The sequence below is a fragment of the Bradysia coprophila genome, unplaced genomic scaffold (assembly GCF_014529535.1).
Source record: "Bradysia coprophila strain Holo2 unplaced genomic scaffold, BU_Bcop_v1 contig_297, whole genome shotgun sequence".
Lineage (NCBI taxonomy): Eukaryota > Metazoa > Arthropoda > Insecta > Diptera > Sciaridae > Bradysia > Bradysia coprophila.
In genome coordinates this window covers 4,291,148-4,304,767 of record NW_023503555.1, presented here as the reverse complement: position 1 = coordinate 4,304,767, position 13,620 = coordinate 4,291,148, and the positions used below count along the sequence as shown (strand labels likewise).

The 13,620-nt window shown below is 40.1% G+C and overlaps 3 protein-coding genes across 3 annotated transcripts; 2 read left to right on the top strand and 1 right to left on the bottom strand.

Moving 5' to 3' along the window:
- The first annotated feature begins 1,940 nt into the window (after positions 1 to 1,940).
- Positions 1,941 to 2,913, top strand: LOC119078558 (trafficking protein particle complex subunit 4). Its single transcript, XM_037186126.1, has 3 exons — positions 1,941 to 2,221; positions 2,291 to 2,569; positions 2,638 to 2,913. Exons 1-3 carry the CDS (start codon positions 2,047 to 2,049, stop codon positions 2,835 to 2,837), a joined length of 654 nt encoding a protein of 217 aa, XP_037042021.1. The 5' UTR covers positions 1,941 to 2,046; the 3' UTR covers positions 2,838 to 2,913.
- On the bottom strand, positions 2,851 to 6,895 carry LOC119078557 (vacuolar fusion protein MON1 homolog A). The gene is made up of 5 exons (XM_037186125.1): positions 6,188 to 6,895; positions 5,954 to 6,105; positions 5,680 to 5,881; positions 3,533 to 4,019; positions 2,851 to 3,169 (listed from the first exon to the last, which is right to left on the bottom strand). Exons 1-5 carry the CDS (start codon positions 6,781 to 6,783, stop codon positions 3,029 to 3,031), a joined length of 1,578 nt encoding a protein of 525 aa, XP_037042020.1. The 5' UTR covers positions 6,784 to 6,895; the 3' UTR covers positions 2,851 to 3,028.
- A 1,950-nt stretch (positions 6,896 to 8,845) lies between these two features.
- Positions 8,846 to 12,508, top strand: LOC119078509 (DNA repair protein complementing XP-G cells homolog). The gene is made up of 3 exons (XM_037186070.1): positions 8,846 to 9,061; positions 9,124 to 9,299; positions 9,359 to 12,508. Exons 1-3 carry the CDS (start codon positions 8,974 to 8,976, stop codon positions 12,491 to 12,493), a joined length of 3,399 nt encoding a protein of 1,132 aa, XP_037041965.1. The 5' UTR covers positions 8,846 to 8,973; the 3' UTR covers positions 12,494 to 12,508.
- Positions 12,509 to 13,620: the final 1,112 nt, after the last annotated feature.

Here is a 13,620-nt window from a genome sequence, read left to right as displayed (position 1 = left end):
GGTCGCTTTTAGCGTCTGCTCCAAAATCTGTTACTTCAATAGTTTGAGCAAAGATTTTACTGTAAGGTAATGTTCCAGACCTTATCACTGTTGTCATCACTGTTGTCGATGTCCATAAAAGATGAATTTCAATAGAATGGTCTCAAAATTGAAATACTATTCTGGAATCGGAAGTACAAAAAGAGGATGGTGTTGCCCCAATGAAAAACCACGGTTTTATCTTAGAATTTTGTATGAGTCGGAATTATACGAATTTTAAAATTGAAGCTCAACGAAAGTCGTGCCGCGATAGGTTCATTGTGTCATGGATAGTAGAGGTCACTACCTACCCAACGACACCCATATCTTCCAAGTCTATTATTGTAATTTTTTTTAAACACTCTCACTGCACAACATACACGAAAAATTTCCAATGACCATAATTTCAGATAAATGCGTTACGTATTGTCGGTGATATGCAACAAAAACTATTTTGGTCACCCTAGTGCAGACCATTTTTTCATGATTTCTGGCGTGAAAACATACTTCGAGGATATTTTTTTGTTGCAAATGACTCAGGAGGGTCCCCTGAAGTTTTGGCAAATTGACTCTTAAGTGTGCCTAAAATTTGAATTTTAAGTGAATGATTTGATGAAAAAGTGAACAGAAAAGTACATAGGTTTGTTCCAAGGCCATATGAATTGTCAAATTTCATCCATATAACCATAACGTTAATAATATCTCAGTGTAAATCGCGTAGGCGACGTTGCTCGATTTGTATGAAATATCACGTAAGCGACGTTGCTATGGATGAAATTGTCGTTGTTCGGGTTGTCAAATAAGTTCGTGTTTACAGTTACTTGGAACAAACCTATTTCGACCGCACTTACGGCGTGAATTGTGTTGTCTCACTTCTGCAGCAAGTTGGAAGTATAGGTTTGTACCAAAAGTTTGTATAAACACAAATTTTCACTGGCCGAACAATAACATGATTTCATATAAATATTTATGAGGTTATGCATCTATCAATACCCTCTCAAGCAAACAAACTTCGTTCGGACGCTGTCAAAATAGGTTTGTTCCAAGGCCATATGAATTGTCAAATTTCATCCATATAACCATAACCTCAATAATACCTCTGTGTAAATCGCGTAGGCGACGTTAGTCGATTTGTATGAAATATCACGTAAGCGACGTTGCTATGGATGAAATTGTCGTTGTTCGGGTTGTCAAATAAGTTCGTGTTTACAGTTACTTGGAACAAACCTATACCACCTTGATCCTTTGTTTGTAGACAAGTGCACTGTTGACTAATTTCTAATTTTACATGTAAAATGCAAAGGCTACGTTGCATTTTAACCACCTTAATAAATGTAGTTAGGTTGCTACAGAGGTCTCTATGTATGAAATTTGACAGTAGTTTGACGATTCGTATGGTATTGGCCCTTGGAACAGACCTATTTATATTTAAAGTAGCGCTCCCTATGCTTGCAAGTTTGCTTAAGAGGCATGATGCTTGGCTAAAATTGTAGCCCACATTTTCTTGTCTCGTATTTCATTGTTGATGATATCTTATCATCAGAATCCCTTATTAAAAATGTACGACTGCAATAACGACCATGATTGTGTGATTTAAATAAAAATTAGTTTTGGTTGACGACTACATAGTTAAAAACTAACACATTGAAGGTCGGTATTGCGGTCCTATATTTTTGCAAAAGGTTTCGGGTGGAAAGATATCATCAAAAGTAAACTAAAATCCAGTAATTAAAAGACGGCCAAATGTATGCTTTTCAGCAAAGAATCGATGCCTCTTTATTAATGAAAGCTCTAAACTTCCTTCATACAATCATTCTAGCATAAATTTGAAAATTGACACCAAATGTTTAACGACTATCTGTATTACCCACACTGTGTTTCGATTGTCAGCATTGTCAGTCGATAATGTTTTGACACTAGCTGTCACAAAAAGTTTTCTGAAAAATATTTTTTTGTTTACGTTCGTCACTTTCTTGCATTGAAGTGATTTTTCCTTGCAATTAAAGCAGAGCTGAAACCATCGTTAAAATGGTAATTTACGGTGTTTACATCGTAAGTAAGTCGGGCGGCCTCATATTCAATCACGATCACAACATTCCAAAAGTAGAAAACGAAAGGGTGTTCAGTTACCCGATCGATTTAACATTAGATTACGATCCCAAGAGGGTATCGGTTGCATTCGGACAAAAAGACGGCATCAACGGTTAGTTCATTGCCCGTTCCCCTTAAATTCTAATCAAATCATCAACCGTGTACATCTTCAATTCCACAGTCGGTCATGTCCTGATAGCCATCAACGGCATTCCAGTAAACGGTTCGACGACAGATGAGGGCAAAGATGTCAAAGAACTGATCGAGAACGAGCAAAACTTTCCGCTAACACTAAAGTTCAGTCGACCGAAAATGACGACCAACGAAAAGATTTTCTTAGCCAGTATGTTCTACCCGCTGTTCGCCATTGCCAGTCAACTGAGTCCGGTGCCGAAGAGCTCGGGTATCGAGGTGTTGGAGGCGGATACATTTAAGTTGCATTGTTTTCAAACGCTAACGGGTGGGTAGCTTCGATGCAAAATTTCGATTCATTGAATTGATTGACTGATCCGACTCCATTTGTTGAAGGTGTTAAATTCATGACAGTGGCAGAGACAACACAAACGGGTATGGATGTATTTCTGCGAAAGATCTACGAGCTGTACGCGGATTATGTGCTGAAAAATCCGTTTTATTCGCTGGAAATGCCGATCAGATGCGAACTGTTCGATGCCAATCTGCAGGGGCTACTGGAACAGATCGAAAAGACGGGCATCACGAATATATGAAACAGGTTTGAGGTCAACTGTAAATTAATTTTATTCTAAAATAATAAAAAATAAAAATTTGTCTTTATAATCAACGGGAAAAAACAAAATTTAAACTTGAAAAATACTCTCTGTGCCATCAGTCCGGCGCCAGTCAGGATTGTATCAATACGTATTGCTTTATTGCCTGTGCCGAAATCGAATAATCATTTTTAAAATGTTGGCGCATTCAATATGAACAAAAGTTCCTCCTCTTTTTTGATCCAACCGAGCAATTTATTGACTAACGCTATGACCGTATTGTTATCGATCATCGGTTCGAATGTTGCATACAATTCGTAGCCACTGGTCACCTATAAATCAACATGGGAAAAAATTCAATTAAATGACAAAGACGATCGTTTGTCGATCAAGGCCCGGAACAGATCTGGGTTGTTAAAATGAGCTCAAACATGAATTGGTTCAGGTGGTCAAGTCAGGCTTGTTAACATGACCGCAAATGTGAATTTCTTCAGGAGTCAGCTCAGGCTTCTTAAAATGACCTCAGAGTTCAGCTGTCCCTGTCAGGTTTCTTAGAAACATGATAGGGTTACTTGAATTGACCAACTTCAGGCTTCATATCAGCTCAGTCCCAATATGCTGAGTCCAGCTTCGGATCAACCTCACCTATTCCGAGCACTCTATGTGTCGATAAATCTAAAGAATCCGAAACTCACCCATGCCAACATGATTTCTTCTTCTCTCGTCTCCAGAATTAATTTCAACGGTCGATTATTACTGTGAATGCGATTATGAATGTCATAGTACAACGACTCCAGTCGTTCGAAACCTTCAGCCGTATCGTACGGCATAGTCACCTCCGAGCACAGCAGCTGAGCATTCGACTTTGATTTGTACAGAAAGTGTCGAATTTCCGGTATGCCAATCGTTCGCAAATTGATTCCTTTATGCATTGCATCGTTGATCGCTTTTAAGCACTGTGACCGGCGCAGTTTTTCGGTAATTTTGGTTTTAGCCTCGGATAGCGGGAAGAAAGCTTCCCGATCGACTGTCAGTAGAACCAGACATGCTTGACAGTCGTCGGATAGGTAGGAAACGTGCGTGTATAGGTAGCCATTGGAATCGAATTTTGGTAAGCAAATTGGTGACCAAATTTCACCGGTTTTGAAACTTTCGGAACTATTGATTAGGTTGAAGATTAATCTGAAATTGGAAGAGAAAATTGGAGAATTTTAGTGACTTTGAAATGGTGGTGCGGAAACGCGTGCGTAGTGACAGAACGTCTCTTTCAGTGTTGGTTTTTCTTTCTGGAATTGTTGGTTCAAGCTTATTGAAGCTTATTTAAAAAGCAGGACTATAGCTCTTCCCTTCCCGCACATCACGTAATGTGGCAAAAAAGAAAAAAGAAGAGAAGCTGTTTCGACCTCGAGAATTAGCGGCGGTCATAGGTCAGAGTGGACTGACCATCTTCAGTTTCTTCCGCTAGCCTCTAACACAAGACAGCAGCAAAACTTTCCATGAACAAGTGTAGGATAGTTTGCATTGAGACAATGCCATGTGCTGATTGAAAATTTGGGGAAATCGCGGAAAGCTGCTAAGAAATCCCCAAAATATGCAGCAAAGCAAACAAAATAATTGAGCCTGGGCTCCAAAAGCAAAAGTGAAAAGTAAAAATGAAGAATCGGCCTAAAAAAACTAACTTTGACATGTACGTCAATGCATCGGAACTTGCAGGACCTAATTTCATGAAATTACATTTTGAATTTTCTTGAATTTAGAATTTCGAGAATTTCAAGAATTTAAATCGTTGACCTGAAGTTCTTGAAAATTTTCGAAAAATTACCCGAAAAACAGCCAACATGTGTGCTTGTAGGCACTAAAAGTTCTAAATTTTTTTGGATAAAAATAAAATCATTTGTCATAACCCACTCTCCTTCCGTTCTTCAGTGGTAGTTTATGGATTAAAGAGTATTTTGTTGAAATTAGAGATTTCGTTCATTGAAGCCCGAATTTAAGTAAGATTTGGAATATTGTACATATATTGTATGTCCTGAAACCTGACCTAACCTGAACCTGAATTTTTGAAACCTGTCAAATTAGGCTAGGCTACTGGTTGACATGAGACCTAATGCTTCTATTTCAGGTCAGATCAAAATTTATCAAATCAGTTTCAGGTCAGATCAGGTTTTCAAGTAAATTCAGGTCTTATATTTAACCAAGCTTTATGGAGGCTGTCAATGATAATAGGCGATATAAAGCTAAGACTCAGGACCGAATGATTTATCTAGTCTCGTGCAATTCAATCCCGTAACACTTGGTAATACTGCTTTTGGAAGGTGCACAAATTATTGCATAGTGCGTTGGATAGGTCTCGGTGCTCTAAATACAAAACATTTATCCGTTGGTTCCAATGACATCTGTGGTTCCACTGCAGCCGCATCACTAAAAAATTTAAGAAGGAACGTAACAGTCATCGGAGCTGCAGGTATCAAGGATGTCTGAGTAATTTGTGTCTACATTCGATAGTGTACTAATATCGATAGGTACTGGAGACCCATCGACTGGTTATTTGAACTCGCGGCAGGTATCTATGCTGCATCAATGACTCTCCCGTTATTTTGTTTTAAAAAAAATGTGTGAAGCGGTTGCAGTGGAACCACAGACGTCAATGGATGCGTGCTTCGTGCTCGGGTCACCAAAACCTACACCACTGAATATGCCACCATTGGTGCAAAAAAGCATGTGTTGCCTAGCCTATAATCGTTCTGGCTCGAATGCTCGACTAAACTGCGAGAGTTCGGTAATACTTTGTGCCAAGTTTTTTTTTTCTGTGAATAAAATCAAAATCGAAAAATGTCCTCACCTCAAATCCGCCGGATGAATAAAATATTTCTTCATTCTAACTAACGATATCAATTTGTTATTTGCTATTAATACGGCGAATACTAAATTCTTAATTTTGGAACAGTTGCTTTGAATGGCACTAGTGATGGTCTCACGCACAGCCGAACTTAATGGTAATATGCGAACCGAATGCGTCAGGAATATGAACGGATTATTTGATACTGAAACGAAAAGCAAACAAATATTTCTTATCAGCATATCGATTGAGCTCGGGTGGCAATGAATGACGTTACTTTTCTTGTTACTTTTACCGCACTCCAATAAATTATCGATTAATCTCTCGCTGCCGCCCAACAATCTACGAAGATCGAAATTTTTTCGTTGTTCGAATATGCGGTTCATGTGTGATAACGTCAGTGTCGACAGTATTTGATTGTAAACATCTCTGCAAATAAACGTAAAATCAAATAATTGAATTTCTTATCTGTATATCGGATCGATTCGGTTAGAATGTTTAATGGCCTTACGTTAACTGCATCTGAATCTGTTGTACGCTTTTCGTTTTCCTCGAAACTGCGACCAGAATCAGCTGCGATTTGACTAGAAACACAAACCGAATACCTCGAGCTTGTATCGACATTATGGTGTCGTTGTTCGATTGAACAACGCTGACTAACGCCTGCATCACTCCAAATAGCGTTGCCAATTTGTCCTCATTGCCATGGAGTGAATAAATTGGTTTTCCAGCCATGCTCAGTATAAAGACATGTTCCTGTTTGTTCAACCAATTGGTGTCATGTAAATAATCATCACAGTCACTGGAACCGCCATTCGGTTCATTCGGTACTAGGCTCAAGGTCGACGAGGCTTTCGAATTGCTAAGCTGTGCCACTTCACCGTCGTCGGCATCAACACTACTGGCTGGTACGCCCGCCTTATTTTCACTTTGAATATCGACGATGTTACTGGCATTTTGTCCATTGTTCTCGAGCCCCTTCAAACTAGCACTCATTTCTCGCGAAAATTCCTCAAACGAATCGGTTGTTATCAGCATACTTTCACGGGAACATGCTGGCTGGTACTCGTCGATTTGTTCTTCTGTGGGCGATTTGAGGTCGGTCATTTTATCCGCAGGAAAAACTCGTTTTTCATTGAAAATCGAGAAAATAATCCAATTTGTGTTGTGATGTTTTGAATTCTCCGAAGGTGGTGAATGAGTCAAATGTCAGATTAATCTAATATGTCAAAAATTTATTGCCAAAGCCGTAAGTAAGTGAAAGCCGGTAAAATTATTACAGAGAAATGACTGTCAGTCCAGTCGTTAGAAATATTATCAATATCTGTCGTAAAAACCAATTAATGTACATATACGTATGTACCAGGTATGGCCGATTCTTCAAAATCTGTCGATTTATCTTGCACTCATTTCTTTTATCAATATGAAAATGGGTGCGTTAGAATCCGTTTTCAAAATCCTCCAAGGTGACATTAGACCATACCTGGGTGGTTTATATCAATGAACGTCAACACATAGTCTATCGGAATAATAGTTATTTACGTATCGATTGAGGAGGCCGAAAGAGTTACGTATTAAGTTTTATATGCTGCCTACTGGGGACGAAAGTTGAAAAATGTAAGCCCAAGGGCCGAAAGTGACAGAAAAATGTAAGCCGAAGGGGCGAAATCGGAGCTTTCGCCGCGTGGGCTTACATATCTGTCACTTTCGGCCCGTGGGTTTACATTTTTTTCTTTCGTCCCGCAGTAGGAAGCATATAAAAGTTTTTTACTTGCCACCAGAAGGCGACAAAAACACTTTTTTGAGAGACATAAAGTGAATTTGCAATCTTCGCCGGTTACCACATTATAATTAGCAATTTCGTGGTGATTGAAGATTCTGTGTAGCTCAAACATTGCGTCCTGTGTAGCTCTTCGTCATTTTTGCCATTGAAAAAAGAACAGCAACGTTAAAAATGTAACGTACAGCCAGGTACCATAGACAAAGATTGTGAATAAAAGTTCGACTATTGGACTATCAAATGACCGTTTTGAAATACGTCACTATACCATTGACAATATGAAACTACAAAGATTGAAATGAAAAGTGTGCCCGGTAGCTCAAGTGGTAAAAGCATCACCATGGTAAGGTGAAGATTCTGCGTTCGTCTCCCACCCGTGCACCAATTTTTCATTTCAAATTACATGTCCACGAGCTACTACAACACATTACGATGACTCATTTGGTACTTTGATGGTCCGTTGTGTAAGAACAGCAACGTTAAAAATGTAACGTACAGCCAGGTACCATAGACAAAGATAGTCACATTGGTACATTCATCGGTAAAAACTCTAATTTAGACTTTAGAGTTAAATTGCCGGTCTGTCCAACGGTTGTGTTTTTCGCTTAGTATAGCACTACAATCCCCTTATATATGAAAGAAGTCGTCCACTTATTACCCGAGATAAGTGACAAAAATTAGGGGGCAAATGATCCCACCTGAGCGTCACCATGTTTTCAAACAGCTCTACCATTAAAACAGCACTTCGGAGAGCGGTGAGTTATACCTTGTTGCAATCGTAATGAAGCATCGATAACACGATTTTCACAATTCCGATTCCAAATGGAATTACTAGGCGATTGACCGAAGGATTCGCGATTTTATCCAATATCCGTTAAAATAATCCTAAAACCGATAGGGTAGAGAGTCGACTTTTTTTAAGTGGGAAATAGATTTATCAAATTGTCTATTGTTAATAGCACACTTAACCGTCGGCAATGGGATGACATTTAACTTTTGGGTACTTGTCAATCGACTCCTTTACATTATTCTGAGGAAATACTTTTTATTTTTCAAGGCAATCTTTCCTTGGCACCTAAGCCATCAATGGGCCTATTCCCTATTGTGCCCCACGTTTTCTAATGAAAGTTTCTTTTCATTTGAACTTATTTTCGATATTTCAATGTAGATGTGAGACTTTGGCAAGAGTCATTAGAGTCATTCTCTGGATGTTACTAATAGAATAAAAAGAATAATTAATGATAAGGAACCGATTGGCAGTCATCAATCTAACGCTTGAGCTACCCAGGAATATGCAAGCAAATTTATTTCCTCAAAACAACATGACTGTCATGTGTGCAGGCTTTCAGTGAATTTGGCTCTCACCGATGTCGATCAGCTGAGGCTAAAAAGAAGAACAAAAACATAAATATGAAACAACGGAAACAAAACACAGCTGGTACGGTGTGTAGTATCTAAATGGCAAAAATTTCGCGATAAAAACGGTTACACTCTAACGTTCGCAATTTACGCTCACAATGGGAGTTACCGGCCTTTGGAAACTAATCGATCAAGCTGGAAAACCCGTCCCACTGGAGACATTGGAGAATAAAATCTTGGCCATAGGTACGTCAGTCATCAATTTCGCAATGTTGTGATAACTGTAATTGGCATTTCGGTTTGTTTAGACACCTCGATATGGTTGCATCAGGTTGTGAAGGGATTCCAAGACTCGAAAGGTGGAACGATACCGTACGCCCATATATTGGGTCTGTTCCATCGTCTATGTAAGCTGTTGTTCTACAAAATAAAACCGATTTTCGTTTTTGATGGCGGCGTCCCGGACTTGAAGCAGGAAACAATAGTAAGAACGAAAAATTGCGTCCGGTCAATTGTGGCTGAGATTTATGGTTCTCTTTGCAGCGCAAACGTAATCTTAACAAAGCGAAACTACATTCCGAGGCAGACCGACTACAAGGCCTTCTGCTCTCATCATTAGCTAAAGAAAAGGCCATTCAAGAGGCGCTAGGAACTGAATTAGCGAGTCAACTGACTTCGCCGAAAAAGAGAGTTAAACCGTCCGACAATGAAAAGGAAGATATTTACAAACTTCCTCCCATTCCCGAAGAATCCGTTGGTGAAGCCATCGCCCAGTCATCGGACAGTTCATTCGATGAAAAATCGTCACGACACTACTACAACATCAATTTGAATTCCATTGATGTAACGAGCAAGCGGTTCCTCGACCTGCCACCCGACGTGAGACATGAAATCCTGACCGATTTAAAGGAGAAGCGTAAGGAATCGTCGTGGGGTAGACTGCACGAGTTGCCGGCACAAAGTGATGATTTCAGTGAATTTCAAATGAAACGATTGTTGAAACGGCGACAGGTGCAAATGAGTCTGGAATCTGCCGAGAAGGAAATGGGAGGAAAATGTTTGTCGCTGGCTGAAATGGAAGCAATGTTAACGGATGAAGGTATATTGAATGCGGCTTCGAGCAGTGCAGCTAAGGCCATCGCTTCAAACGAGAATGCATTGTTCCTGCACGTCAAAAGTTTGCAGGATGCGATGAAGGAAGAGAAACGAAGGGAAGAGGAAGAAATAGTTAAAAAAGCAGCGCCGAAGGAGGAGAAGACGGAGACGCTAGAAGAGGATGAGGACGAGGATTTGCAAGCCGCAATTCAATTATCATTATTGGATACGATTCCAATTGAAGATCAGGCAAAGGAGGTGAAGCTTCGACCGGACCAAAAGAAGTTTCTCAAGAATGCGGTGAAAGACTCCGCTAAGGATTATCTGATCGAATACGGCGGCTTTAACGCAGAAGAAGTCCATGAGTTGGTTATGTCCGATGAAGATATTGATGGAGCTGAGTCAACATTTCGACACAACGACACATACATCTTAAAGGGAGATACGAAATCGGAAGGTGAGCCCACGATAACCTTAGAAATCGATGATTCACAGTCGGAGGTGTCAAGTGATGCGGATTCTGACTTTATCGAAGTGCCGGAATTAGAAGCGGATATGAATATCCCACTGCGCGAGGTTCATACGTTGGAAATGAACAAAGAACCCGATGCAGATCTGTCCAAGGACTTTCGGCATGAAGATCTGCGAAATGGTTTAGAGATTAAAATTCAAAAGGCTGAAGTGTTGGAGGACGACATATTCGCCGACATTTTCAATAAAGATACGGCCATTGAGGAGGAAACAAAAATCGAAGCGGAAGGAGTAGATTCAGAAGTTAAGGAGGAAAGAAAATTCGAAGCTATAACGATTGACTCTGATGATGAGACTGAAATCGTGGCGAAAAGTTACAACGAAAATGTTTCTGCTGTTAAGCCACCGGTTGTTCTAGCAACAATTATAGACAATCTCAGCGCTGAAATATCGGACATTGCAACAATAAATTTGGATTCTTTGCCTTCGATAGACAATCCCAATGATGCAAATGAAAATGCAGCGAATCACAGTTCGACACTGGCAAAACCATCAGAAAAGAATTCGGGTCTCGACTCAATTCTCAACCAATTGAACACCGAAATGACCGACATACTAGAAAAAGGAATCGAATCGATCAAGGAAATGGAATTATCAACTCCAACAAAGTCCACAGACGCACCTCATAGTCAACTAAACAAAACAGTACCTGCATTGGGCGTCTTTATAACGCCAACAAAATCCACCGGAAAAGATGAACCACCACCGAAAGTTGTGTCGCCATTCTTCCGCAAAAAGACTCCATCGCCGCGTCAGAAGCGTAAGAATGCTACTGACGACCTCGAAGAGGAAATATCACCAAAAATAGCAAGAACTCTTTTCCCAGGCACCAGTTCCGACGTGGAACCGCTCGAATTGGCGGCAAATATTCTCAGAGAGAACAAAACGACAGATGAATTGGCTGCAATGGCAGCGGATGTTCGAGTGGAAAAAAGGGATCTGGAATTGGAGCGGAACAAACAGGACCGTTTCGGAATGAACATCACAGAGCGTATGAGCAGTGACTGTAAAAACTTGTTGAAATTGTTCGGTGTTCCCTACATTGATGCACCGATGGAAGCCGAAAGTCAGTGCGCTTTTCTGAATCAAATCGAATTGACCGACGGCACAATCACAGACGACAGCGATATCTGGTTGTTTGGTGGTCAAACGGTGTACAAACATTTCTTCAATCAGCAGAAACACGTCCTGGAATTCCGAGCGGACAATATCAACAAGTTGTACACCTTGGATCGGCACAAGATGATTCAATTGTCCATTTTGGTTGGAAACGATTATACCAATGGCATTCAGGGAATCGGTGCTGTCACTGCGATGGAAATTTTATCAGAATTTTCTTCGAAAGTGGAAAGTGACGATGCATCCGAGGAAGTGTCTTTGCTTGCCGGTCTGAGCAAATTCAAAGATTGGTTTCGGAATGACAAGACCAATTTCACCAGAAAATCTCTGCGAAGTAAACTGAAAAATATCACGATTTCAGACGACTTTCCCAATCGTCGGGTGGTCGAAGCACTACTCAAACCGATTGTCGACGAAAGTGATGAGAAATTTACTTGGGGCCAACCGGATGCCGAATCAATACGAGAATTGGCCAAGACCACTTTCGGATGGACTTACTCGAAGACCGATGACATCTTGCTGCCAGTTTTGAAGAAATTAAACGAAAAGAAGTCACAGCAATCAATCAAGAATTACTTCAAAACTACCGGCCAAACGACTGGCGAGGGATCGATAGATGTCAGTAAGCGAGTGCGTCGGGCAATCGATGTCATGTCGAACAAACTCAATGCGGAAGATAATGTGGAAAAACCTGCCAAGGAGAAAAAACCACGTAAAAGGGCACAAAAGGCGAAGTCGGAGGATAAACCGGTGAAGAAGAAGTCCGCGAAAAGTAAAACGACATCAGAAGAGCAGCAAACGCTTGTCGTTAAATTACCTGGTGAGGGAGATGATGTTATTCCACAACGGGAAAGTACTATTGTAGAAATGGATAAGAATAAGCAAAATGCAATCGAATTGTTCAAGAAGTCGAAGAGAAATCTGAAAAAATAAATTTAATTCAACGGATGAACGAAATTGAGTGTTAATTATGGTTCTCGCTCGATGGGTTTTCTCGTAAGGACCAACACACAATAAACCGAGTGGAACAGTTCTGACCGCAAAGACTTGCGGAAAAAAAGAAAGTTGAAAGTGGCTTCTTACATTACTAGGGAAAACAATAGAATTGGCTTAGAAGCTCACAGCACGTAAAATCCATTACAAAACTCGGGATAATATTGAAAAGTCACCTCGACTTCGCTATTTCGCTCGATATCGCCAGCACATGGCCTATTTTTGGAAAATACGGATCTCGCTTATTTTTGCGTCGAACGTGGCTTATTTGTTGTGAAAATTTAAAATTACGCTGATTATAAATGAGTACGTTGGGAGCGACAACAATTGAGATCCGTATTTGCTCCGGCCAGAATAAATTTTGTCAATTGGCCATACGTAGTACTTTCCATCAACGCACTCCAAGAGCAGGCAGTTTTTATAAATTCAGTTTTTTATAGGCCACTGCGTTACGGACGCTCCTTACAAAATAATAGGCCAAATGACCGTTAAAAAAATCTGTTCTTGTGCCTGTTATTGGAGTGGGTTGCTTCCATCCATTGGAAGAAAATAGTGTTTGTAATTGTTGCAAATCATGCCCGCACGTTAGTTAGCGGGCGTGACGCAAGTCCACTACCAAAAATGTTTTACCAAAATTTTTTTGAGGACGGCGGAGCATATTTACAGCAACTTTTTTACTTCTGCCTCTTAACTCCAACGACCCCCAAACCTAGATATTTGGAATCTGGGCATCAATACGAGTTCAACGAGCTATCACACGTTACTACAGCTTCAAAATCGGCCGAGATATTGAACTTCGAAATATTGATTTTTGTATGAAAATAAGCAAAATTTCGAATTTTCAGATAATTAAAATCGCCTACGTTAGTTAGTTAGTTAGTTAGTTAGTTCCAGGATCCAGGAACTCCTAAACGTTTCTATAGATTTTCCTGAAATTTTGGTTATAGGTTAATAATGGCCCAAAAATAAGAATGGAATTTTCAAAAGTTGGAAAAAACCCATATCTTGGGAGCTGGAGCTCCCCAAAGTCTCCATACAAATGCCATATAAAAGCCAATTTGTATGTG